The 27,645-nt window shown below is 37.4% G+C and overlaps 1 protein-coding gene across 1 annotated transcript in view; it reads right to left on the reverse strand.

The window, feature by feature from the left end:
* The window catches only part of ARAP2 (ArfGAP with RhoGAP domain, ankyrin repeat and PH domain 2), a 131,250-nt gene that overhangs the window by 64,259 nt on the left and 39,346 nt on the right, over nt 1-27,645 (reverse strand). The window contains exons 9-14 of the mRNA XM_026847313.1: nt 9,602-9,717; nt 8,267-8,466; nt 7,427-7,512; nt 6,557-6,739; nt 4,914-5,088; nt 3,226-3,360 (exon numbers count right to left, since the gene is read on the reverse strand). Coding sequence (XP_026703114.1) covers nt 3,226-3,360; nt 4,914-5,088; nt 6,557-6,739; nt 7,427-7,512; nt 8,267-8,466; nt 9,602-9,717 — 895 coding nt within the window. The remainder of the gene's footprint in view (nt 1-3,225; nt 3,361-4,913; nt 5,089-6,556; nt 6,740-7,426; nt 7,513-8,266; nt 8,467-9,601; nt 9,718-27,645) is intronic.

Genomic DNA, 27,645 nt, shown 5'->3' on the forward strand with positions numbered 1-27,645 from the left:
TCATCCAATTAGTTTTTCTGCTATCTCTGCTATACATGTTTAATAAATATTTTGGTACTATTTTATCATTACTTCATTTGTATCATGTTACTTGCTATCTAATTCTATCTAAATACACGTTTTAAATACTAAAATAAACATAAGACGTTTGAAAATGTATAGGTTTACAGGAGTTGAGCACCAAACTTACAGATTTTGATTGCTTAGGGGTTTTTGTCTCCTAGCTTTTCCCCTCCCATCCCCCAAAGGCTATTCTACAAAATAGCTCACTGCTTCAATTTTCATTAAACTGTTACAACTCTCAAGGACAATCTTGGAATATCAAGGCTTTTAACAGGGCCCCTTAAAACCTTTTACACTATAAAAAGAGGAAAAAAGAATCAAACCTGAGCCACTAAATCTCTAACCTTTACTTTTTGATACACTGTATCAGAAGAGCACCAGTGTTTGAGCTCTCTTCCTGCTGATCATCAACAGATGTTAATTAGTAACTTTCCTCAAAAGTTATGCACCCCTGGTGAAGCCACTGATGCTGCTAGAATAAGAAGTACACACAAAGTTGGCTTACTCTCTCCTGCACTATCTGAAACACACATAATGAAAAGCTGGACTGTATTTCCAGGTGTTCCACCTAGTTGTTATAAAACCTGGGCCCAATTCATAGCACTGAATGATTTCTTTAGTGTCTTTTTACCATTAGGGCTCAGCCCAAAAAGAGATAAATGTTCTCTGTGACAACAAACACAGCACTTACATTTTCAGCCCTTGGCACCAAAAGCAAGGCTGACAACTGCCTCAGAGATTCGTAACACTGAGGAAGAACTTAACTCTAGTTTAATGGTTAGACAGCTTAAGAGGATTCTGGCTTGCAGCCCTTTCCACACATAGCATTAAAAAAAAAAAAAAAAAAAAAAAAAAAAAAAAAAAAAAAAAAAAATCAGTAGATCAAAAGCCCAATGTACTTTGGGACAGGGCCCACAATTTAGACAAGTGCTGTAAGCCCCAGTGAGAGAATGGTGCTCCCTCTCTGGCCCAGTGAGAACTCAATTTGCAGCGTCAGAACTGCTTCAATAGGAGAGCTTATTCCTCTTCTCTAGAACTAAACAGCTAGGTCACTTTTTGGGGTAATGTGACCTTCTTACTTGAATCTTTACAGACAGAGGAGGGATCCAAAACTGTACCTCCCTCACATTAGTACTGTAATCATCAAATTATTTTCTAAAGACAGTAAGAAGGAATAAAGAAATACTACCACCTATTCCCAACAATGTGCAATATGCATATCCCATATTACTTCATATTAAAGAGATTTTATAAAGGTAGAAACAGTTTTTGATGTAGAGAAGAAAAAATCAACATAGAAGGGGAAAAAAAAAGATTACATGTTTTATGTTTTAAATAGCAAAAAACCCCTTTTGTCATAATACTTCTTACACATGGCTGAGATATATTATTGCCCTCAGGCAAGAGTAGTTTCTATTTCAAAATTGCAGAGGTTTTTTGTTGTTGTTGAAAGGATGTTATTATTACATCTTCCTCCCTGGTCCCATTTGTCATTTGTCTTTTTGAACTGCAAATGGTCAGGAAAGCCTGTCTTCCTATGTATCTGTAAAGCATCCATCCCAGAAATATCAGTCCTGACAAACACATGGGTAATTTGCCATTAATGCAAAAACAAAGCAAACAAACACCACGAAAAAAATCCCCCCAAAAAACAAACAGCAGATCATCTACCATCTGCAAGACACTATCACAATTTCAAAGGCCAAAACCTGAGTTAAGGGAAATCTGGTTCTTTTCCATTTACTGTATGTTCCTCCAAGTAGTAAGTGCAATGGTATGCAATAGCCTACAAGGTTTCAAAGCAGCTTCATTTCTGTCCTCTAAAAACTTATGATGGAAGACAGTCAAAATTCAGTTGTTTCTTGTCTGAGGGCTTTCTTCATAAATATTTTAAAGGCACCCTACTAGTGATGCTTAATCCTACTGCATCTGCCCAAAAAACACTACAGAAGACAACCTGTGAGCATTTATAGCTAAATCTTGAATCTATACAGGTGTTTACAAACTTATACGGTACTTCTAACATACCACTGTGTTAGAAGAGACCAGTAGTATTGCCTTGTATCTGCTCCCTATTTCTATTAGTGAGGTCTTTTTATTTTTTAAGTTTGTTTATGAATATAGATACCCACAGCACAGAAAACAAGGTCTGCACTTAGAGTAAGCAGTAGTGAGGTGTGCAGTTATTCCTTTCCTTCCTGAATAAGCTCAGTGAAGTTTCAGAACAATCCTCAAGGAAGTCCTGTCGAGCAGCTGTCCTCTGCCACAACAGATATCTTTGTTAACAGTTCCAAAGTTGCTGGGAAATGCCTGTGATCAGGCATTAGTTCTGTTCATCACCCAATGGTTTATCTCCACTAAGTATCTTAAAGGCATACACCATGAGAACATGGACATAATCACACAAAAATATGTATGTATTGACACAGGATGCCATATCAAGATTTTAGGAGCAATAAACTCAACCATAAATCAGCCCAGATTTTAAAAATCCATATCATTTGTTTGCTTAAGTATAAGAAAACAAAGGAACACAACTGAGGAGAAAAAAAGAAAATTAAAAAAGCCAGCTAAGAAAATTATAATATCTAAAAAAAAAAAAATAAAATCACAGAAGACTGATATACACAAAAAAAATCACGTATATCTACTGTGATGTACACCCATTTTCACCCCACAAAGCTCAGTTTGTTGTAAAGTTGTTGGAAGTGCTCATTTCTACTTGAAATACTTTTAAAGTTCGTGAGCTTGAGAAATATCCTAGGGGTTAGCCATTTGGACTCTTACTAAAAAGTCAGTGATACTTTTAAATGATTTCTGGAATATTACAATTTCAGATGGAAACTAGTTTTTGACAATTATCATCCATCTACATATAATTAAAGTGAGAAGTGTTTCTAAGTGTTTTTTATTTATCAATAACTGTTGTTAACTGAATAATTTTTCAGTAGTTCAGTTTTCCTCTGTCAACCACTGAATAAAGAGATCAAGACAATCAGTATTTCCTTTATCTGAAAGAGATCAACTGAATCAAAAGAGGATATGTCATATCAAAGATATTTTATCTTTTAAAAAGGAATGCAAGAAGTTAAAAAGAACCAAATTCATCCAAACCATACATATTCATATATTATTCAAATGCATAATGTAAAAGTGAAATACCTTCTTTTAATTTCTTCTCTGTAAGCAGCTTAGCATTATTAGAAGAAACTTTGTATAAGAATTCACAAAGAAAGGTGGAATGTAAAGAATCTTCAGAGAAACCAGTTTCAAAACAAGTATCGTAGTTTGGGAAATCTATTAAAAGACAAAGGAGTAAGTAACATACAGAATTTCAGTTGTATCAGTTATTTCTCTAAGGGTCTTCCTAACTACTTATCTCTAGATACATAGTTGGTTTGTAATATCTTTACTACAACACAGATATATCTTAATGATTTATCTTTAAAATTAAAATTATTACAAATCAAAAAAACACATTGCTCACATTTGTTACAACATTGCTATTGTCTACGACTGCTTTCCAGTGTAATCTAAAATATGGGTTTCTGGTGTACTAAGCTTTTAGTTTTGTCTCTTATGTATCATACTTCAACAGAAAGGAATTGTTTCTCTCGAGGGCTTATCTAGAAGTTTACCACCAACTCTGGCAGCAGACAGACAATGATTTGGAGAATCCCTGCCAACTTGCAATGACCTCCACTTCTCTGAAAAGAACACACACTAGCACCAGCACATGGTGATGCTGCCTTAGCTGGAAGCTAAAAGTAGAAAAGACAGAGCCAAGACAAGCAAACCTCTCTCTGTAGCCTTAGGACTACTTGAGAGCATAGTTAGCAAAAACCCCATAGCTGCATGTTTGCACAGTGATGGAGCTCAACATCCTACAATCCAGTGTCTGGCACTTGTGATAGAGCAATGTTCAGGCAAAACTTAAAAGTACCATGTTTGCCCTAGCAAGCCCCAAACCATTCCAGTGTTTCCCACTAAAACTTTTGTTGTTCAGCCCATGCAGTGTTACTTTACAGAGAAGCACAAGACAATGGAAAGTTGGTCCAGAAGTCTGTCCACAATGCTGGCTGATGTATAGTATAGCTTTTTTTTTTTTTTTTCCTGTGTAAATCTGCGTGTGAACTTTAATTCCCACAACTGCTTCAGATACTGTACAGCCCTTTCAAAATGTACATACAGGCACATCAATGCTCTGCTATTTATTTATTTATTTGTTTGTTTGTTTAAGAATAGCTTTCTGTTTTCAGGAACCTCGTAACAGTCACAGGCTGCAACCAGAACTGTCAACTTTCAAGGCCAAAGTTTATCGCATGCTCCAAGCTGTAACTGAAGTTGTGATGTGAAAAAGTTTGCTGGGATAAATCACATTACAGGTTCAAGAGGTGAGTTTTATTTCAGGGGGAAATTTTGTGAAAAAGCAGGTAGGTCTGTGTACAGTAGGGATAGATATCAATTTAATTATTTTTTTAAGAAAAAATGAAGCCTCAGATAAATACTTGAGATACATGTTAAATGTATATACTCATCTTTTCTGTAAAAGCCTGATACTATTGGCAGAACAGACAACATTTTTCTGTGTTATAAATAAGGGTATGAGGTCTATGGGTCATCACTGTCTTTTTAAATATTTTTTTAAGTCCTAAACTTGATATCTGAGCAAAATAAAAGTTGTACACAATTACCCTGTTTGCTGAAATCCAGTTAACACTATCACAACTTCCCCTCCACTATACCACTGTTGTTTCACTCAACGCCAATTTTTCTTCTGAATTCCTCCCCTTCCTTTCCTTTTGCTCAATATAAAATCAGAAGATTAAAACGAAGAGGATTTATCCTACCTGAGAACTTATTATGGTACAGGAATTCCATCTGCAGTCTTTGTCCAGCTTTCTTGGCTAACAGGTATGGAGTACTATAAACAGGGTCTCCAGTAGCACACATAGCATCAGCCCCACTGAACAGCAACATCAGAGTTTCTAGGACATCTTGTTTAACTACGGCAGCACACAGGGCCTTATCATTGAGAGGAAAAATAAGAAGGTTTAAATTAGAAAGTTACTGGCAACAAGTACATGTAATTTAGATGCAAATCCTTTCACCTCCGATATAGTTCCCCTGCAGTTTCAAAGACCATAAACACTGAGAAATAGCAGGAATCATAAAGTATGGTCTGAATTTAGAAAAAAAGCAACAACAACAACAACAAAAGAAAACCTGAAAACATCATCAACCCAAACCCTGCAAGATGTTGCGGCCACAAATTTCACTTGGAAAGGATAACATGAATCAATACAACTGGAGGGGAAGCTTTTTGTGTATATGAATAATTCCCCCTCATTTTCCTTCATACACCAAACCACTAAAGAAAAAAATCTTATTATTTCAGACCTTAAAAGTTCAACCAAAGAGACAAGATTTGTTCCTTAAACTCTATTACTATGAAACAGACTGAAATTCATAGACAGTCCTTCAAATCTGTGATCACAGTCAATAAGGCAATTATTCTTTAGGGTATCTTGATACTTGATCATCTTCCTTGGGATTTAAAGATCTTGCTGCATCCTAAAACATCAGTCTCCTTTCATTTCTGTATACATGAAGACAGATAAACATAACAAATCTCTTTATCTTTTTCCTTTCAAAATATTAGTCCAAAACCTTATAACCACAAGTAGCTACACAATTATACTAAACAAATTACATCTCTCTAGTTCAAACCACAATAACTTTTAAATGTTACTGCCTTCCCACAGTCTCTGCAGAGGCTTTCAATTTGACTGATGTAATTGAATGCATTGGCATTGTAATATATATGCAGTTAAACTCTCCTATATTCATAAACCCTGAACAATCATGAGTCCGAAATCAACAGGTATTAGAAGTCAGTCAAAGAGATATCAAAAATTACACAGAAATTGGTAATTATAATTATCGTTTTCCACTTTATAACTGTAAAGAATTTGTATTATATGTGTAAATGGAAACTATGAGAACACACAGTCTTCACCATTAATTTTAGCTTGTTTCCAATTAGCTACAAGCTACTACATAAGTGTACATGAGCTACTTGCACCATTGATAACACTGAATCATCTAATGTACTGGAATGTTACATGTTAGAGATATAGGATATGAAAAACACATAACAAAGGAATTTAAAGAACTCAATTGTGAATCTGCATCCCTAAAGTCTGCATCTGAAGAAAAATAAAGATCCATATTCATTGATGGCTCTGGAAGACATTTAGAGGCACCATATAGGTACCATAACCTTCTACAGACAAACGAACAGGGAAAACTAGGAAGTAAGAAATCATTAAATGAGTCCTGTAAAGGTTCCAAAACAACCTTATTCAATTCTGTGAGAATGTCATTCAGGTTTCTAAATTTCTTTCTCACCAGTTTAACAAGATGACCAAATTGCACACTGATATAATCCAATACAAAAGGTATGGTATGGGCTTACCCATTCTAGTATTACCTTATTCAACTGTTCCTTGGTTCTGTAGGCAAAAGGTGCTTTCCTGAATTTTCCCTCTTTGTATTTGTGTGTAATGAATGCTAGCCTTTTTTCTGCAGGGGCATCCATATGCAGCTCTTCATCTGGAGGAAGATTTCCTGCCCAAAAACTGTTTGCCCTCTTATTTCCAATAATGATAAAGAGCTAGATGATGTGCAAGAAGAAAAATAAGTAAAAGAGCATGAAGAATATGAAGTTATCCTATAAATAGTTTTCAGCCGCTAGAAGTTGTAAAAGAAAGTTAATAAAGAAAAGAAAATCACATGCAGGAGACAGAAGCCTCTCTCAGTCACTGCCTATGGTCATCTATAAATGAATAATAAAATCTGTGGTCATCATTTACCATCAGAATCAAGTAAACTTTACAAGGCTAACCAGTTATAATATTTTAGTACATGTTAGAAAATACCAGTAAAAAGTCAGATAAGACTAAGGTACATTTTAAAGAAAATACTGATGACTCAACAGTCTCTATCAGCACCATTTTTAACACCCCAAGCAACTAAACTGGTAGTGAGAAGTTTCCTTTCTTTTCCCCTTCCCAATATTGCCCATCATGATTACTCTCTCCAAAAGCATTTCATTTCTTTTTCAAAAAAAAACCCTAGATGCTTGGAGATATACTAAGAGAGACTGTACAGATGGTTATCAAAACAAATGAGTATTTTGAATGACACAAAGGTACATTATTCCCAGAAACATCCAGTTTACTATAACAGCAGCATGTTATTTAGGAGTTATATGTTCAGTTTCCTTGTGAATAAAGCAATAAACAATTATTCATGCAATAGCTTTCAAGATGAAACAAAGAGTTAGAATATCACAACATACCTCAATAAGTTCATTGCTCCAAATGCTGGCATCCATTTTCAGACTCCGGACCTTTGAATCTCTTGGTCCTAAAGATCTGTGCTGTCCTGTAAGTCCAAGAGAAATTTTACTTAACTAAAACACTTAAATTGGGATATTCTTCTCTTGAGATAACAAAAAAATTAATGAAGACAGATTTATTATAATTGCTATTTTTTAAAAAAAAGGGTGGATTTGACATTTGAATATAAAATAAAAGAAAAAAAAAGAAAAATGTGCATTTGGTAGTAATGAATAAACAAAGTAGACTGATATAGAACACTTTTGGAAGGGTTTGTTTTGAAAGAAAGCCTACAGCTATAAATTATTTCCCTGAATCTACTGCTTCAGCACATATTTAAATATAAAACATGATAGAACTAGATTTTTAGTGATTTCTAAAAAAAACATCTCTACTAGGAGTAAAATATACCCTGATGTAACAGAATATCCCAAATTGATACACTAAAAATTGTAATACTTTAACATCCAGGCTTGCAAAAGCCAGCCATTTCCCACAAGTGCTACTATGTCTTAATTTTCACTATCTGTGAAGGATTATTCATCTGAGGGAAACCAAACACCTTACAGACTTGTCATGTGATGTGCTTTAGAATAGGGATGACCTTGGTATTAAAAAAAAAAAAAAAAAAAAAAAAAAAAAAAAAGCACTATGTTCACTTTTTGTTTGTCAAAACTTTCAAAACTTTCACAAGGATGGCACTGCAAAAAATGAAAAAAAAAATAAAATTCAAGGACACACACAGGTATGCAAATATGACATTTTGTAGAACCCACACAGTCTGTCATTAATTACTCTACCTGCACACTTCTTACAAATGACAACACAGAGATTGATGGATGCCCAGTCAGGACCGGGAGCTTTACAGTCAGCACAGATCCTGTTGGACTCATTGAACCAAATCTTCTCAGCTACTTCATAATCAGACAGAGTTTCTGCTATCGATTGCTGCAGTGCTTCAATCCAGTCTTGTTTCTCTCTTTCCGACTCTGCTGTAAAGCTGAAACAATTGACTTTTCTATGTTATTGATCTTTATTTTAAAGCCCAATTAAACATAGTCTGTAGTCTCTCTTATTATATTTACACCCAAAATCACAGTCTAAAAATCTTCCTCTACACAGATATAAATACAAAGATGGAATGTATTCTTTTGTATATTTAGTCAATGAAATCTCTCTCTGTTTTTGTATTCAGTTTTCAACAAAACCATTACTAGCATGAGCTACATAGCTTTTGTAAAGCTCAAGTTACATTCCTGTGTTGCTTTCAATCTTTTTATGTTAGTACATCCCAAATTTAAAACCTGAACTTAACAAAAGCATAGAATAACCTAAGGAAACACAAAGACATATTTAGGAATAAAAATGGACTTAGCAACTACAACAGCCAAAAATTATTTTCATCTAAACTGATCTTTTTGAAAAATATTAATAGTAATGAACAAACATCAACATAGTGATGGCTTAGAGAAAGTCAAAGAAGTAGCTATCAATCAACTAGTCACAGATTCAAATCAGTGATCAAGACTAATTTGCCTGCTGCTCTAGTCAACTGACAGTGAAAGGAAACTCTTTGCTAACATTTAGCAAGTCTAGGAGAACAAAGTGATTTCTTCTTCTCACGCATTACTGAAATTTCATTTAAGAAACACTACAACACTTAAAAAATGCCTTTATTAGCATATACTTTTTTCTTAAAAATCATTACAGGTCAGAGCATCAGCCAAAGTGAAACTTTCTACTGATTTCAATGAAGGATTTTTACCAGGTATGGCACGAGTTACACTTTTCAAATAAAATGCTTACTATTAAATGGATGCAACACTATTTCATTACTGCAGTTTATTATTCTTTAACATGGTGTCAGATTGTTTAAGTTACTTTTTTCCTCTGCCCTTGCACACAGTGTACAAGGAAGTCTACATAAAAATATATATCTTTCCACATAAGTTGTCTACTCAGGGAGGTAACAGATGAAGCACACAGCTAAACAAAAGGAAAAAAAATTCTGAGCATTCTTAATGAAAATATTCCCTTGTCATCCAAACTAGATAAGTCACTTTAGTATGAAGCAAGTATTTCTTTAGTGTATTAGTTATTGGCATATTTTGTAATGTAAATATTGAAGTTCTCACCTAAAGCTTTTATAAGGAGTAATTATTTCAAAGGATTGCTTTGCAGTCCGATCCACTTGTTTTACATTTGCCACATTCATAGAGATTAAAGTGATGCCAAATCCTGTCTTAAAATCCTAAGGAAAAGAAATAAAGGTTCAGGGTTTTAACATTCAAGAATCAAACATATATAGAACAACTAAATTAGCATGGTCCAAAAATTGAAGGTCAATAATACACATTTTGGCCACAACACACAAGCTTTTTCTAATTCATTAACAGATAAAAATCTTACAGTAAATTTTTTCCAAACACTATGCTTCTAATTGCTAGAATGACCTTACTTGATAGTATGAGAAAAAACACACACTATAACTGTTAATAAATGGGAAAAAAAAAATAGAAAAAGGTTAAATAACATTGCATTAAAATGTGGTTCCAAAACTATGGAAGCATCTAGCTGAAATCATGCTTTGGTGACTAAATAATGTTTATACATCTAAATCCTTCTCATTGACAGCAGTTTTGCCTGTTTTCATACAGACTTTTTTTTTAAGAAAATATTTTATGTATAAAATTCTTTCTTAAACATTTACATGCTCATGCTTCTGATGTATTACATGAACTAAACATGTAAAATGTACTTTTTAAAAGTCCTGTATTGCAGCTGAAATAGACAACAGGTTATCTGTGACTTAATTATTAGAAATTCTAAGCATCTTTGCCTTAAACCAGAAGGAATTATTTTAATCCCCTGCATGGAACAATGTACTTAAAAATCAATCTTACATTAACACAGTTGGGAAATAAAATGTTCAGTGAGCTCTTGTAAGGCTCTCTCAAATGCATGAATTTTGGAAAAAACTGATAGGCACATATGTTAGTTCTGATCCATCAAAATACCATCAGTATCTTCTTAACCTGATTTAGATGTTCATCTAATAGTAGTCACCTCCAAAAGTTTTAATTTCTGTGAATATTAGCATACTTCTTGGAAACAGTAACTGCATCAGAAAAGAAACAAAATACATCACCCAAGCAAAAAAAAACAAATCCACATGTCTTGCCACCTGCAAGTTACTACTCACATAACAAATAGTTGGGTATGGGCTGATAAAAATACGAGCACTGGAGGGGAAAAGCTTCAGAGTTACCCGTCTGTGCAGAAGGGATTGTTATTCTAGTAAATACATATTTAAACCTGCATCACTCACAAGTTTCAGTTCATAAGATTTTCAAATTTTGTCAGCATTAAAGCTCACATGGAAAAGATAGTTCTGTATTGGGTTTGCGTGGCAAACCATTGGTAGTGGCAAAGGGGGTGGCTACAGAGGTGGCTTCTGTGAGAAGCTGCTAGAAGTTTCCCCTATGTCCGACAGAGCCAATGCCAGCTTGGCCACTGGCCAAGGTTGAGCCCATCAGTGATGGTAGTAGCGCCTCTGTGATAAATATATTTGAGAAAGGGGAAAAAGTTGCTATGCAACAGCAATTGCAGCTGGATAGAGGAGAGTATGTGAGAGAAAACACTCTACAGACAGCAAGATCAGAGAAGGAGGTGCAGGAGGTGCTCCAGGCCCAGAGCAGAGGTTCCCCTGCAGCCCGCGGTGCAGCCCATGGTGAGGCAGCTCTGCCCTGCAGCCCGCGGGGGTCCACGGTGGAGCAGATCTCCACCTGCAGCCCGGGGAGGACCCCACGCCGGAGCAGGGGGATGCCTGAAGGAGGCTGTGACCCTGTGGAGAGCCCACGCTGGAGCAGGGGGATGCCCAAAGGAGACCCAGCCCGCGCTGGAGCAGGCTCCTGGCAGGACCTGTGGCCCCGCGGAGAGAGGAGCCCACGCTGGAGCAGGTTTGCTGGCAGGACTTGTGACCCTGTGGGGCACCACGCTGGAGCAGCCTGTGCCTGCAGGACTGCACCCTGTGGAAATGACACGTGCTGGAACAGTTTGGGAAGAACTGCAGTTCATCAGAAGGACTCATGTTGGAGAAGTTTGTGAAGAAGTGCAGCCTATGGAAGAGACGCCACACTGGAGCAGGCAGGGGAAGAGTGTGAGGACTCCTTCCCCTGAGGAGGAAGACGTGGTAGAGACGTGATGAACTGACTGCAACTCCCATTTCAGATCCCCCTGCACGGCTTGGGGGAAGGAGGCAGAGAAAACTGGGACTAAAGTTGAGCCTGGGAAGAAGAAAGGTGTGTGGGAAGATAAGATTTAGTTTCTACTTCTCATTATCCTCCTCTGATTTGATTGGTAATAGATTATATTAATTTTCCCCAAATCCAGTCTGGTTTAGCTGTGACAGTAACTGGTGAATGATCTCTCCCTGCCCTTATCTCACCCACGAGCTTTGCATTATATTTTCTCTCCTCTGTCCAGCTGAGGAGGGGAGTGAGAAAGAGGCTTGGGTGGGCACCTGGTATCCAGCCAAGATCAACCCACTACAATTTCACAGAATTTGTTTCACTTCATTCCCCTATTTGAGGTATGAACAAATAAAAATATTATTTTAGCCATGACTGATAAGGCTAAACGACATAAACAATGCATATGGGTCTACGCACAAGGGCAAGTACTAATTATAGAACACAAGGCATTATAGAGAACTGTGCCCTAAAAGGCATTATAGTGTTCACTTTAAGATGATATTCTTAAAATGCCACTAATTAAACATAGTGTGGAATAAGTCAGCTAATATTTCCTTGCCAGACTTAAGAATTTGATTTTTTTTAGCCTTCCATTACCTTTAACAGTAACAGTGTGGAACCCAGGTGTGGATTTCAGCACAAACGTTTATAAAAAGTAGTAACTTTTCAACAAGTATCCTGGCTAAACCACTCCTCATATAATATATTTTTTAATATGTCTACCTTTCTTCTACTCTCATATCCTATAACATAGTCATTTTTCATTTCCCCCATCGTCTTCAGCCCGCACCCCATTTTCGTATAAATCAATTCTCTTCATACAGACACATCTGCCTAAGAAGAGAGCAGAGTTCTGTGAAGCCTGCACAATCCCTAACTCATCCTCAAAGATCAGTTCTATGGGAAAGGAGTGGGCAGAATAATCTCTTTTTGAGTATGAACTTGACAACATACTCTGTAGCAGTGAAGCAATCCTCGAATCAGACATCACCAGTGAGAGAAACAGAAGCATGGAATAAAAAGTAAAGAAAAGACTGAGGAAAGAAAAATACTAAATTTTTACTTATATTTGCAGAAGTGTCTTTAATCAAATGACCAAAATGAAAAAAAAAAAACAAAAAAACAAAAACAACCAAACAAAACAAAACAAAAAAAACCCCACCTTTAATTTTCTAGACTTAAATGATTTGTGCTTCTGACATGTAAATTAGATACAGGTTTCAATTATTTCAAATAATTGGCCTTAAAAAGCCCTGACTATTAAAAGACAGGTAATGAGGCCATACTTATACTTGAATGAGAGTGCAATGCATTCTTCATTTATTAAATAACAGCTGAATGACTGCCAGAAGCCATGGTAATAGCAGTTCAACACACTCTTAGGTCCAGATTAACAGTTTACTGAAGGAAAATGATAAGTAATGAAGACAACTGAAATAATACCTACCATATTGAGACAAATCAAAAGTTCACCTAACAGTGTAATTTCCCTTTAAACACTTGCTAATGACAGCATAAAAAGAACATAAATAAGAAAAGTTCATTGTTGTCTTCCCAAATAAGCTTCCAGAAATCTAAGGACTTCCAGCTCAGAAATCATAGAAATGGTTTAGGTTGGAAGTGATCTTAAAGATAATCTAGTTCCAACTCACCTGACACTTTCCACTACATCAGGTTGATCAAAGCCCCATCCAACCTGGCACTGAACACTTCCAGGGAGGAGGCATCCACAACTTCCCTGCGAAACCTGTTCCAGTGCCTCACCACCTTCACAGTAAAAAATTTCTTCCTTACATCTTATCTAAATCTAGAAATCAATCTGGCTTCAAAAGTCAAAGATAACAAGAAATGTTTCTGTAAGTATTTCAACAGCAAAAGAAAGACCAGGGAGAACCTCCATGTTCCCTGCTAGAAACAGGAGGAAACATGGTAATGAGTGATGAGGAAAAGACTGAGGTGCTTAATGCCTTTTTTACCTCAGTCTTTAATAACAAGTCTAGTTGTACTGAGGGAATCCAGCCTCCTCAGCCACAAGATAGAGACTGGGAGAACGACCGCCCCACAATCCAGGAGGAGAAAGTCAGTGACCTGCTGCATCACACAGACATACACCTATGGGACCAGACGGGATATACCCGAGGGTGCTGAGGGAGCTGGCTGGGGTGCTCGCCAAGCCACTTTCCATCATTTACCAGCAGTTCTGGCTGACCAGGGAGGTCCTGACAGATTGGAAATTGGCCAAAGTGATGCCGATATATTAGAAGATTTGGAAGGATTGATCTGGGAAATTACAGGCCTGTCAGCTTGATGTTGGCGCCCAGGAAGCTGATGGAGCAGCTCATCCTGAGTACCATCACACAACACATGCGGGACAACCAGATGCTCAGGCCCGGTCAGCATGGGTTTATGAAAGGCAGGTCCTGCCTGACAAACCTGATCTCCTTCTATGACAGGGCGACCTGCTTATTGGATGACGGTGAGACAGTGGATGTTGTCTACCTTGACTTTAGTAAGGCTTTTGACACCGTTTCCCACAGCATTCTCCTGGTGAAACTGGCTGCTCATGACTTGGATGGGCACACGTTTTGCTGGGTAAAAAACTGGCTAGAAGGCCGGGCCCAAAGAGTTGTGGTGAATGGAGTTAAATCTGGTTGCCGGCTGGTCACGAGTGGTGTCCCCCAGGGCTTGGTTTTCGGGCCGCTCCTGTTTAACATCTTTACTGATGATCTAGACGAGGGGATCGAGTGCACCCTCAGTCAGTTTGCAGATGACCCCCAGTTGGGTGGGAGTGTTGATCTGCTCGAGGGTAGGGAGGCTCTGCAGAGAGACCTGGACAGGCTGGAGCCATGGGCTGAGCCCAACTGGAGGAGTTTCAATGAGGCCAAATGCCGGGGGCTGCCCTTGGGCCACAACAACCCCCAGCAGCGCTACAGGCTTGGGGAGGAGTGGCTGGAGAGCTGCCAGTCAGAGAGGGACCTGGGGTGCTGATTGACAGCCGGCTGAACAGGAGCCAGCAGTGTGCCCAGGGGGCCAAGAAGGCCAATGGCATCCTGGCTTGTGTCAGCAATAGCGTGGCCAGCAGGGACAGGGAAGGGATCTGACCCCTGTCCTCGGCACTGGTGAGGCCGCCCCTCGATTCCTGTGTTCAGTTTTGAGCCCCTCACTACAAAAAGGACATTGAATGACTCGAGCGTGTCCAGAGAAGGGCAACGAAGCTGGTGCAGGGTCTGGAGCACAGGTCGTACGAGGAGCGGCTGAGGGAACTGGGGGTGTTTAGTCTGGAGAAGAGGAGGCTGAGGGGAAACCTCATCGCCCTCTACAGCTACCTGAAAGGAGGGTGCAGAGAGCTGGGGATGAGTCTCTTTAACAAAGTAGCAAGCAATAGGACAAAAGGTAATTGGCTCAAATTGTGTCAGGGAAGGTTTAGACTGGATATTAGGAAGCATTTCTTTACAGAATGGGTTGTTAGGCATTGGAATGGGCTGACCTGGGCAGTGATGGAGTCCCCATCCCTGGAGGTGTTTAAGAGTAGGGTTTACATAGCACTGAGGGATATGGTGTAGTTGAGAACAGTCAGTGTTAATTGTTGGACTAGGTGATCTTTAAGGTCTTTTCCAACCTAGATGATTCAGTGATTCAGTGATTCTGTGATTCTGTAGATCTACCCTCTTTCATTTTAAAATGGTTACCCCTCATCCTATCACTACACTCCCTGATAAAGAGTTGCTCCCCATCTTTCCTGTAGCCCCTTTAAGTGCTGGAATGCTGCTATAAGGTTTCCCTGGAGCCTTCTCTTCTTCAGGCTGCACAACCCCAACTCTGTCAGCCTGTCCTCATACAGGAGGTGCTCCAGCCCCCTGATCATCTTCATGGCCCTCCTCTGGACCCACTTGAGCTGTCTCATGTTCTTCTTACATTAGAGCCCCAGAGTACTCCAGGTGGGTTCTCAGAAGAGCAGAGTAGAGGGGGAGAACCACCTCCCTCAGCGTGCTAGCCCAGGATACAGTCGGCTTTTCAGGCTGCGAGCATACACTGCTGGCTTATATTCAGTTTTCCATCCACCAATACCTCCAAGTCCTTCTTTGCAGGGCTGCTATCAATCCACTTGTTGCCCAGGAAAGTTTCTGAACAAATAGTTGCAGCAAGCCCATCCTACTTTCTAGCCACTGACAGACACATCCTCAAGGAATTTAAACAAATTCATGATCTGAGACCTCCACAACATCCTACTTCATAAATTTCCCAAATGCTGATTGTACAAAAATTCCTTCTTTTTGTGCATATATGTTGGGGTGGTTTTTTGCCTGATAACACCACCTCATTACATGATGTTGGAGAAAATAAATGGTAACTAAACTTTACTCATCTATCTAGTCTATACTGTTCCTTCTTGAAAATTTCTATCCTATATTCCCTTCGGTGTTATCTTTTTTATGCCTTCCAACAGCTAGCTGCAACCACTTTCCCTGGAGCAAAAAGAGAGTTGGCTGCATGAAGGACCCTGCAGGCTGAAGATGGCACACATTTGCATCTGTGAAGACAGACACTAAATTTTGTTGTACTGAACTTAACCATGCAGAACTAAGAAAGCACTCTAGAAATGAAATGCATTAATTTGAAAGTCTTTACCTTTAGCTGGAGCACCAATCCTCCAAAATTTGCACATGCACCCAGTGTATGAAGAATCTCAATGAAAGAGGAATAACTACTACGTTTTAAATTAAGTGTGTAAGACCTTACAGTACTGAATTTCCATGTGAGGAATGTCAGAAAGATTAAAAAATCAGAAGTGAGGAATATACTTTTCAGAACTGAAGATGGTGGCAAATTAACCAATTTCATTGGTACATTAGAGTGAAGCTATTTCTGTAGTGGTCCAAACTCTTTAGGGTAACTGTACAAGACTTGGCATAAACCAGGCTTTGTGAGCAACGGGTACAGTGGAATCTAATTTTCAAGGTTCCGAATTATAGGCTTTCAGGAGTGTAGTCTTGTGCTCTCCTTCAGAAACAGAAGTGGGAATTGGTACAGAGAAGAAAGAAATGCTCCACTTCGAAAGATAAATTCATTCACTTTGAGTGCACAAGAGGACAATAGGGCCATTCAAGCACTATACAAAATGTACTGACAGCAAGACCAAGTAGTATCTTTTCAGAGTAAGAAATGTCTTGCTGCTACAGACTGAAAACTCATTGTTTCAGATAGATTAAACTGTGTTAGACTTTCTGACAAAAGAAAAGTTTAAGAAGTTTCAAAAATGCACAGAGAAAGCTGACGGTTGAGGGGGGGGTTAAAATACGTATGTCTTAAATATGTCTATATTTTTACTGCCTTCATGAATTTGAAGAAAGGTTGAAAAATGGGTTGACAAAAAGAGCTTTTTTTTAAAAAAAACAATTCTTTACAGATATAATAATAGATCAAAAGTATTCACTAAACAGCACAGTTAACTGAAGGCTAAGATTACTAATAGGGCAAAGTAGTTAACTATGAGTACTGGTTTTCTGGTAAACTGTTGTTCCTTCCTGAAGGAGAAATTATTACAATGTGTGATTCCTGCTGTCATTATCACCCCATCTGAAAAAAAACATAACCTATGAAAACCTGTCATCTGTATATAAACTGGAAATTACATACCTACTTTTTTTTTAAAGATACCTTTAACATGTATCTATAAAGAGCATATTAGTGTACAAGATTGCTTTTTCTTTATGTATTATAGGCAAAAGCTACCCTGAGACAGGTTTTACTAACCTTTCTTCAATTCTGTTCTGGATGAAATTCAAGGAGCTTCAAAATTAGTCTCATACCTTTTCTAATATATCACCACTGTTTACAGCCACAGAAATAAACACCAAGGTTAGGGAAAACTTAAGTACATGTATGAATAAAATCATGCAGCTACATCTAAAAAAGACTAATTTTCAGAGTTGCTAAACACATAACTTCTGGTATGTCATCTTAAAAAGACAGGCCTAGGCATCTTTGTGGAATTCTTAAGCAAATCTGTAATCAGATACTGAATCTTGTGGCTTTCAGCTAATGAACTGACCTCCTCTACAAAACTATTCTTCTTCTCCCTTGAGAGTCTAATACTTTTTCTCTCTTATTTTTTCTCTTCCTCTCAGTTTTGCAATAGTAAAACTCAGGCTGGCATTCTTGTTGGTTTAGTCATATCAAAATTCATCTTAACACAGGAGTTCTAGAGCTGCTGCTTGTGTTCCTCAACTTTTACTGTTTTAGCAGTTATAATCATGTCTTTGGATGTGCTGTCTTCTATGACTCTAACACTAATTCCACAATATATAAAGTTGATTAAAAAAAACCCACCTTGCCTCAGGAAAACATCTCAGACACCCGCCCCAGAAAATAAATCCAACCACAAATATAAGTTTAGCCTTATCCTTCACATAACAGTCCTTGGAAATAAATCCCAAGTAGTATTTTAAAGGTTAACTAACTCTTTTATTTTCACATTAGAAATCAGTCCATATTTTTATCTCTTTTTTTGCTGGAGGACTAACGGGATAACAGCAACAGCAAAGAAAAAGGAAAACTGCTGCCATGATTTAAAGAGAATATATTTCTACATACACACACACAGACACACATACATACATACATAAATAATGTATTTTTAGATTATTTTGAAGTACAGAACTCTGAAGTACAGAAATAGTACTGGTGTATGCTAGGAGCATAGCACTTTTGGAAACTGCTACATCAACTGAGTATTCTCACTGCACATCAGTTTCCTTCTTGAGAATTAAGAGATCATGGTCCCTTTGCTTTTTTTGTCTTTGGCTCTCAGATCTTGAGGTCATACCATGTTTAAGGGGTTGTGTGCCCACATGAACACATAGGTAATAAGGCTCCAATTAAGCCTACCTGGTAAGAGATACCACCAGATAATACAACAATAAAAATATACTACACATACACATACATGTGTGTATATGTGTATATATATATATGTGTGTGTGTGTGTGTGTGTTTATATCTGCACACAAGCGCTTTTTTATAACATCTATCTTTCTTACCGTAATACCACTAATTTACAAAAGGGCCATTCATATTTCTGACACTACTCTTGTCCTAATGCCCATACACAGAAGGTTCTTGACCTTTAATCACAATATCTCTGATTAGAGTTCCAAAATACGACCTTACGTGTTTCCTTTAATTTACATTTTCTATTTGCAATATCTGTTTAGGTTTACTTTGGGAAAGCGACCACGAAGTTTGCGACAATTACACTGACTTATTTCTGAAAGATCTGAGAATTCCTTTCAGAATTTAACATGATTTAAACTATTCCTTCATGATAGCCCCATGATATCTGATTCCCTTCAAATAAACAAATTATTCCAGAGAGATTAAAAGCCAGTAACTAGCATTCTTCAGATACAGCACTCATAGTTTCTCTCCTGTCTTAATTGGAGGTACATATTTCAGCCTTTCCAGCTATTAAGGCTAATTTCTGCAACAGAAAGATGGGAAAAAATTGTTTCCATATTAATGAAAAGTAAGACATATTTATATATTAGTTTGAAAAACAAAGGCTAGTAATGTAGAAATTACTTTGTTGATATTAGTTCATCTCCACAAGTTTATATTGATTTACTCTCCTTTTAAACTATACTTAGGCTTAGCTTCCACAGTTACCTTTCATCAGGCTTTTCAGATCTTTAGAGATTTACATCCCTCATCACAATCTGAAATATTTTAATACAGATTTTAGGTGATAGTTACAAATCATGGATTGAAATAAAAACTGCCATAAGTAAAGACATATGTAGTCTCTCTTACAGTCTTCCAAATGGGGTCTCAAACTGAAGCTGCAGTGAAGCATATAGCATATAATTACACACCCAAAAAAATGATGTCCAAAGAACACGAAGTTTGCCAACTCAAGCCCTGATGAGCAAGGAGAAGCTGTCTGTCTGTGTATGTTAACCCTATAGCTTTGTGCTCATCTGTTATGATATGTAAGGTAGTCACATCATCAATTTTAGGTTCTTCGCTAAGCAAAATTCTTGCATCCCATATAGAACCACTTGAAAGTGATTTGAGCAATTATTGCTATTTTGCAATAATATTATTATTACATTTTATAATGACAACCTCACATGCATGATTTTGGAGGTTAAAAAGAAGGAAGGAAGCAAAAGGTGAGAAAGGCCACTTAGATTAACTCTAGTCAGTGCCAAGCAGTAGGCTTGTTTGCAGTGGAATGTATTGGATATGCTACTGGAGCACATCCCACTACATCATTACATTATAAAGAAATCTGGAACATGTACTTTGAGATGGTTCTGTGATGAAAGCCAACACATAAGAAGTGGGGACAACTAAGAGTTTTGTTTCAAAAATGCATTCCTGACCAAAACTCCAAGGTAGTTACAACCTTAGATGTTACTTTTCATACAAGTTACAAATCTCTCTATTCACTTACTACAGAGTAATTCAGAATCCTCATTTCAGCAGCTATGTTTGTATTTTGCAGTATCAATACATTTTTAAATCACTTGATGATGCACCAACAGTTACATGCCTTGCTTGTTGTATGGGATAGATCTAGGATACATGATGATGAAAGCCCCCTTCCTGTATTGGCAGCTAAATAAATTAAAAAAAAAAAAAAAAAAAAAAAAAAATGAATACTATCCTGGAGAGTTAGCTCTTATCTTTGCCTTTGCCAATTTCTACTCAGTGTAAATCAAAAGCCTTAGTATACAGTCATTTCACTGTACATTTTTCATTTCCTAGTACCTGACTTTATGCTCGAGGGTTTGATTTGCAGAACTGCTGAGCAACTGGAACTTCAGCTGACACCTGTGAAAGCAGTATTTTGAGCAAGTATAGTCTGACAGAAAACTATTCCCTTCCAACCCCCCATAAAAGATAGAGAAAACAGAGAGTGCAAAATATATGGATATTTCAATCATTCATTCTGTTTCTTGGAACTTTGTGGTTATATACAGGAAACAATCAGGTTCCTTTACCTAACAGGAACTGATGAAAATTAAATTAATCATTTTTCCTCAAATGGCTAAACACAGCAATTACTGATCATTTCCTCAGAGCATGTTCCCTTACCAGTGAAGGATTCTTTCTGTAAGGAACTTTTCAACACTGTGCAGTAAAAAAGGCACAGGTTACTGCATGAAAAGAAATTAAAATTATCAAACAATTACTATGTAAACAATGCAGTGAATGAGGTAGCGATTCTGTGGAAGAAAATAGCATATAATATTATTAATATCTATCATTAATAACTACTGCACAATATTAAATTGTATAAACGGGATGAAATTAAGGTTTTAGAAATAAGACTAGTTTTCCCATGTTTAGAGTGGGTGCACAAATCTGTAATTGTAGTAATATTGTTTCACACAGGTGGTCTTTGAATTTTCATGTTTTCAGCTAAATTTTCCCAAAAAATGAAGTTTAAATAGTCACAGGAGCATTTGTCTCCCTACCTAACCCCAAGCAAATTTCTACTCCAGATAGATGCTTGGCTTCAATCCAAATCAACATAATGGCAGCCACTGAATACCTCAGGTCTTAACAAGATTTAAGGAACATAAATCAGAGCAGAGGATATGGACTCTTAAGTTTCCCCACTCCTCTCCTCTCCAGTCCCAAAAAGAAAGGCCTTTGTGTATGGCCACAGTTTATTAAGATTAACATTAAAGATCAAGATTAAAATTAAGACAAAATGATACCATCTGGAAAGTTGTGTTCAGAGACAATATCTACAAATACATACATAGATAAATTAAAGGCTTCCATTTCTTAATCCTCAAAAATGAAGCAAGAAATTAACAACATAGAAAGGAAAAGATAATTTCAAATATTCACAAGCTTCTCACTTGTGCAGAAACATGCTGAAAGGGATGGAGGCGGGGGAGGAATCCATGCTGAAACCATGCCTTGTCATTACAAATAATTTGTATGCTGTGCCATTTAGTGATGGTCCAATAACCTTTTCGTTATTTCCAAAACAATTTGTGTAAGCTGTTGCATCAATGTAAAGAACTGAATTCTACCTAATGATGTACACTTTAACACAAAACAATTTAAAGCTATTACTGGAAAGTACATTTCATGACTTAAAGGTCCAATAGTAATTATCATTGCTGCTTTAGAAAAATACTGAAAAGACTGAATTCTTCAACTATTCTACAATTCAGAGCTCAGCTGAGGTACAGAAAGTGTGATTCAGACCGTACTCCATTCTGCATGCACATGCTTTCTTTTTCATGTCACTCAACATACTAGGAAAGCAAGTGTCTCACATCTGAGGCACACAAGACATAACCAAGCATCAAAAGGAAGCTGGTAACGCTGCATACAAAACCTTGTTGCTATCTTCCCAAAGACCCTGACAAATACCAAGCAAGAGAAACAAAACTTCTCTCTATGTTGCCAACCCTCCCCTGCCATGTGAAAGTCAAATGCAGACAAAGCTCCAATTTGAAGAATTATGGTAACTCCCTTCCAGCACGGTTCCTCTGCAGTGTGGAGCTCATTCAGAAATCAGCATCTTATTAGCTAGAGAGAATGAAGCAACTGCAGCCTGCCTGGGCTATGATCTTTACTTTTGCTGCTCTATGAAACATCATGAGATGACATAAAGATAGTGCAGCTAAATAAATACGTAAATAAAATTCAAAGTCTGTCATGTGCAAGTACAGCCTATATTCATGACTTTCACCTTTATTCATATTCCAATGGCCATTTATAGCATTGCCTCTTATTAAAAGAGACAATCATGTTCCTTAAGATACAGAAGTCAATACACGGAAATTCATTCCATCACAAAGTTCATTTCTTGCTACTGGTTTCACACATTTTCCATTACGAAGTGATGCCAGTTTAACATATGTGAAACCTATTATTACTTGGAAATTCCTCAGGTTTTCTCACTTTTACTGTTTGACCTCTTCCACCTGCCTATGATTTTTATTTTTTTTTACTTAGCTGACATAGCCACCATCTCAAACTCACATGTAGTTTTACACACTCCCCCTATAGCAAGTACCTCTTGTTGATACAAGGCCATTTTAAAACATAGCTATTACTATTAAAATTTTAAGTAGCCACTTGGACTCTTCTTTGGAAGTGCTTTACAACTGGAAACCTTCTTAGATGATTTAGCAAGACTGTTCTCAGGAGACCAGAAGGATCTGTATATTTTAAAAGTACCACGTACAGTTATGGCTTTCTGAATTCACATCTTTGTAATTCTCGTGCTGAAGCTTTGCACACACACCAGAGACCTTGCTACATATTCATAGTCTGGACAAATTGCTAACAAAGTGTTTGAACTCCTAGAGGAAGGCCAAATTGTGAACATGTTTGATATTTTAAAATCTAGAACAGTGGTTACGCAAAATTGATGAACCTCTTTACAGACATTTTTGTACAGTTGTCATTGGACAATAAGAGAAAACTGGTATGATACCCCCAGTCGCAAAGATCCCCTAATGAACCAAAAAAAATCTCCAGATAATGCAGTTACTGCTTTCCTACTAATATACCTGTGGAGATAAATAAATATGATATTGACCACTAAAAAGTATTATTGATCAAGGACAATGCTTTTATTTACTAACTACAAACAGCATGGTGCTAAGACAATTAGTCCTCACGGTATAGATAAAAAACTCATTTTATTTCCTGCTTCCTACTTTAGTAAAATAAAATATAATTCTATTATATCATCCTCGTTTCAGCTGGGATAGAGTAAATTTTTCTTCTTAGTAGCTAGAATAATGCTGCATTTTGGATTTAGTATGGAATTTAGTATGAGAAGAATGCTGGTAATAATGATGTATTCAGTTGTTGCTAAGATATCAAGGACCTTCCAGCTCCCCATGTCCTACCTGTGTGCAGGTGTACAAGAAGCTGGGAGGGAACAAAGCCAGAGCACCAGACCTAAATTGGCCAATGTAATGTTCCATATCATGTAATGTCATGCTCAGTATATAAAGAAGGGGCAGCCAGGAAGGAGGAGGTTCTCTCTCACTTCTGGGATTGTGATTGCAGGATCTTGGTATTTCGAGATCGCTACCTCAGAATGGGCTGGGTTTGAGTCAGTGTGTGGTGAGCATTCTCATTATACACTATTCATTATCCAGTTCTATTTTCTATTATTGTTATATTTTATGACAATCATTAAACTGTTTTTACCTCAACCTATGAGTCTCCCTTCATCCCTTCAACTCTCCTCCTCCCCAGCCCCTGGGCAGAGGAGGGTTAACGGGCACCTGCATGGCTGCCAGACAGGTTCAAACTACAACAGTCCTTTTTGGAATGAAAGGTGGGGCAGAGGAATGTGAGACAATAAAGATAGTAATTGGGAGAGGTAATGAGCAAAACAGTGACTGAATCCTGTTAGCAAGAATGATCTCTGGAATTTCTGTTGTAACTGTGGTAGAGGGATGAGGGGTGGATTCTGTGGATTGTGTTTCAGTATTGTGCTATGTTATTTTTATTTTGTCATGGGGAAGGTTTTATTTGTGTCTGGTTTCTTGGATTTGTGTTGATGTGAGTGAAGTCTGTGAATACTGTCTTATATAATGATGGTGGATTTTAATGACAGTTCTTAAATATGTGATTTGCAGAGGCAATGGGTGGAATATGCCAGGTTTGTGTGTGCAGAGGCAGTTTTTGTTAGCAGGGGACGGGACTACAGCGGTGGCCTCCTGTAAGCTTCTCAAAGTTCCCCTGGTTCCAAGTCAGAACCACATCTGGCCAAGGCTGAGCCAATTAGCGATGGTGGCTGTGCCTCAGTGATAACTTAAGAAGGGAAATCATGGAGGAGAAGTTGTGAGTAGGACACCTATGTGAACATCAAGGTCAGTGGGGAAAAGGAGGGCAGGTGGGAGATTTGCCAAAGGAGAGATACTCCGTTGTGGCTCATGGTGAGAGGGCAGGCTGTGCCCTGAAGCCACCAGTGGAGCAAATGCCCACCTGCAGCCCATGGAGGACCCCACACTTTAGCAGGTGACTGTGCCCGAAGAAGGCTGGTACTTCATGGGAAGAAGCCCCCACTGTTGTAGTTTGGCGCTGGGAGGACTGCAACACACAGGAGGGACCCACGCCAGAGCTAGAGAAACACTGCGGCCTGTGGGAAGGACTCACATTGGAGAAAGTTTGTGGAGGACTGTCTCCCATGAGAGGGATCCCACGCTGGAGCAGGGGAAGAATGAGATAAGTTCCCTCCAAACCTTGACAGTCCTTTTACACAAGTAAAAATAGTTCATGATTTCACTTTCAGTAAGTATTAGCAAATGTATTACTACCTGATGGAGAAAGTTTTCCAAGGCTTTAAAGATCTATGACTTTCCAAATACCTGGTGGTATTCCAAACATACCCCATTTTATTTTAACCGGATGACTATGGGATTTCCCTGCTAATGTTAATGAAACAGTTCAGATTTCTGATCCATCAAACTGAAGGGCCCTTCTCAGATGATAAAAATGCAACAGAACACAGAAAAAAAAAACCAAAAAACAAAACCAAAAAACCACACTCATTAGGAGTATTTTAATGAAATACAGAGATCTACATTATGCTAACAGTCTTTTTTCCAGCTAGGGAGATTTTAGACACCTGCTGCTACCACAGCCATGAAGAGAAAATTTTCACTTTAACAAGTGACATTATGATCTTTAATTTAAGAGGAAAAAAGTAATTTAAAGAAAGCACAGACCCACACAAAATCGTCTGGCCAGATGATATAAATTCTCATCTGTTTAAAGAATATTCATCCTAGCAGAAATGAGACATTAAAATCCAGGAAATTTCAGATTTGCTTAAAATTTGAATTCAGAAAATTTTGAAATATCTGAACCAAAAGAGCAAAATACATGCATACATATTTAGCAGAAGACCTGTATTGTGAGTGTGTGTATGCATACCCAATAACTTTGAGGAACATGTGCCTTAGACTCCATGGACGTACAGACATTTTCTAGAAGCCAATGTAAAGCAGCAACTTCCCACTAATGCCTAGAATCAGAAACCTAAGAAGACCAAACTATGTTTTGTGAATTCTTCCAACTTCTGTAATACTTATTCTAAAACAGTGAAGGGATAGCAGCACCAACAGTTTTGTCATACATTCCTCTGTGCCTGGATTAAAAGAGGGCTGATGCCATGACAACAGCAACGCTGCACAGTAGATTTTGATAAGCAGGAATCTTTCCTGACCTAGTCAGTCATTTCAGCATTTCTCTCCTGGGAAGACAGGGAAGAAAGCATCTAGTTCAACCAAAAATTGGGAGGGGCATGGAGGGTGGGTGTGTATGTGTGTTTTGTAGGAGGGTTGGTTTGTTTTTTATTTGTTTTTAAAGAAAACGTTTTCTTCTGTTGGCTTTAGATTCACACATACTAATTTGTCTTTATGGAACAAGGATGAAAATAGCTGATGAATGCACAGGAAGTATTTTGAATTTTTGTAAAGCAAAATCACTAATGGACACATAAACAGCTACTGCTTAGTAACTATACACTTTCACATTTGCCTAGGCTTTTTGTCATGAAGGTAATGATTCCACATAAGGGAAACACTGATAGTATAAAAGTAAATATGTAAAAGGGTTTCACAAATCAATGCAGTTTACAAACATGCAATCTACTTTTCACTAAATACTGAAACAACTAGAATATTAAATGCTTATAGAGTTTACTGAACTCCTAGTAAATCTATCGTAAATATCTTCTATTATGAATTAATATAAAAGCCCTTGCCATTGTTTTTTAGTGATTTTTTTTTCAGTTTTGATTTTACAATGATTAAAGCTAAGAAGGGTAATCATCACAGCTAGAGACAACTTAATCAAAGGCATTCACAACTGAAATAAAGAATAACCCCATATAATGACAGAGAAGCTATTCAAATATTTTTATGACAGTCAAAAATAAAACAAGGGTCCAGCTCTAAAACATCTGCACTATACTCATGTTTCAGGACTAGGTCTAGAATGAATATAGCCTTACTGAACCAAAATGCCTTTGTCTTAATTAACATAAGTCTAAATTTTTATGAATACTAGTCTTCCAAAACTCAAAAATTACGAGCTAGAAGTGCCTTATGCAAAAATCAAGTAAATGCAATCTTGCAATGAAATTATTTTTGGCTAATGAGAAGGAAAGGCTAACATCCAACAGAAAAACACAAATTGTTTGTACAAATACTGAGCAACCATACTCTAAAGAAAATACTAAGACAAGTTAGAAGTTAAAAACCAAAACAAACAAAAAAAAAATCTGTAAAAAACCCACTACCTACTCCTTTCAAATAACTTTCATACTGTGTTACTAACAAGACAACTACTTGGTAGAAAGAACACTGAACATTACATGATCTTTAATAAATTATCTCCATTTATCATTTCTACATTTATCTTGTTTGTTTCACTGAGCATCACACTGTCACACAATGAACAATACAGGAAGGGTTTGCAGGACCCAGGATAAGCTACGGACTCGTGGCTCCCTTGTAGCACAATGATTCCACCTGTCTCCCACATTCCTTTCACTTCTCAGACCTCTCACTCCCATCCATCTCCTTATACAAGGAAGAAATAAATCTTGCTCATCTGATTTTAATGAGAGATTGAAAAATCAAAACTTGCCAACAGCAATGTTAACTCTGTTTCAGACCACATTCTTGGGGTGGAGCAACAGGCCTTGATCACTGCTTAAACTGTTATTCTAAAACCGTTAATAAACTCAGAGTAATGCAGCAAATAGAAGCTTAACTTTCACGTTTTGCAAGTTTAAAAATGTGTTTCCTCAATGTTCTATTAGAAGAGCCTTTAAAATCATGCAATAATAAAGCATAAAAATTATTTTGAAACATACACATATTACTATGTTCAGATAAGCCAAGATACCTTACAAATCAGAG

Source organism: Athene cunicularia (genome assembly GCF_003259725.1).
Source record: "Athene cunicularia isolate RWA chromosome 4 unlocalized genomic scaffold, athCun1 chr4_part1, whole genome shotgun sequence".
In the NCBI taxonomy this organism is placed as follows: domain Eukaryota; kingdom Metazoa; phylum Chordata; class Aves; order Strigiformes; family Strigidae; genus Athene; species Athene cunicularia.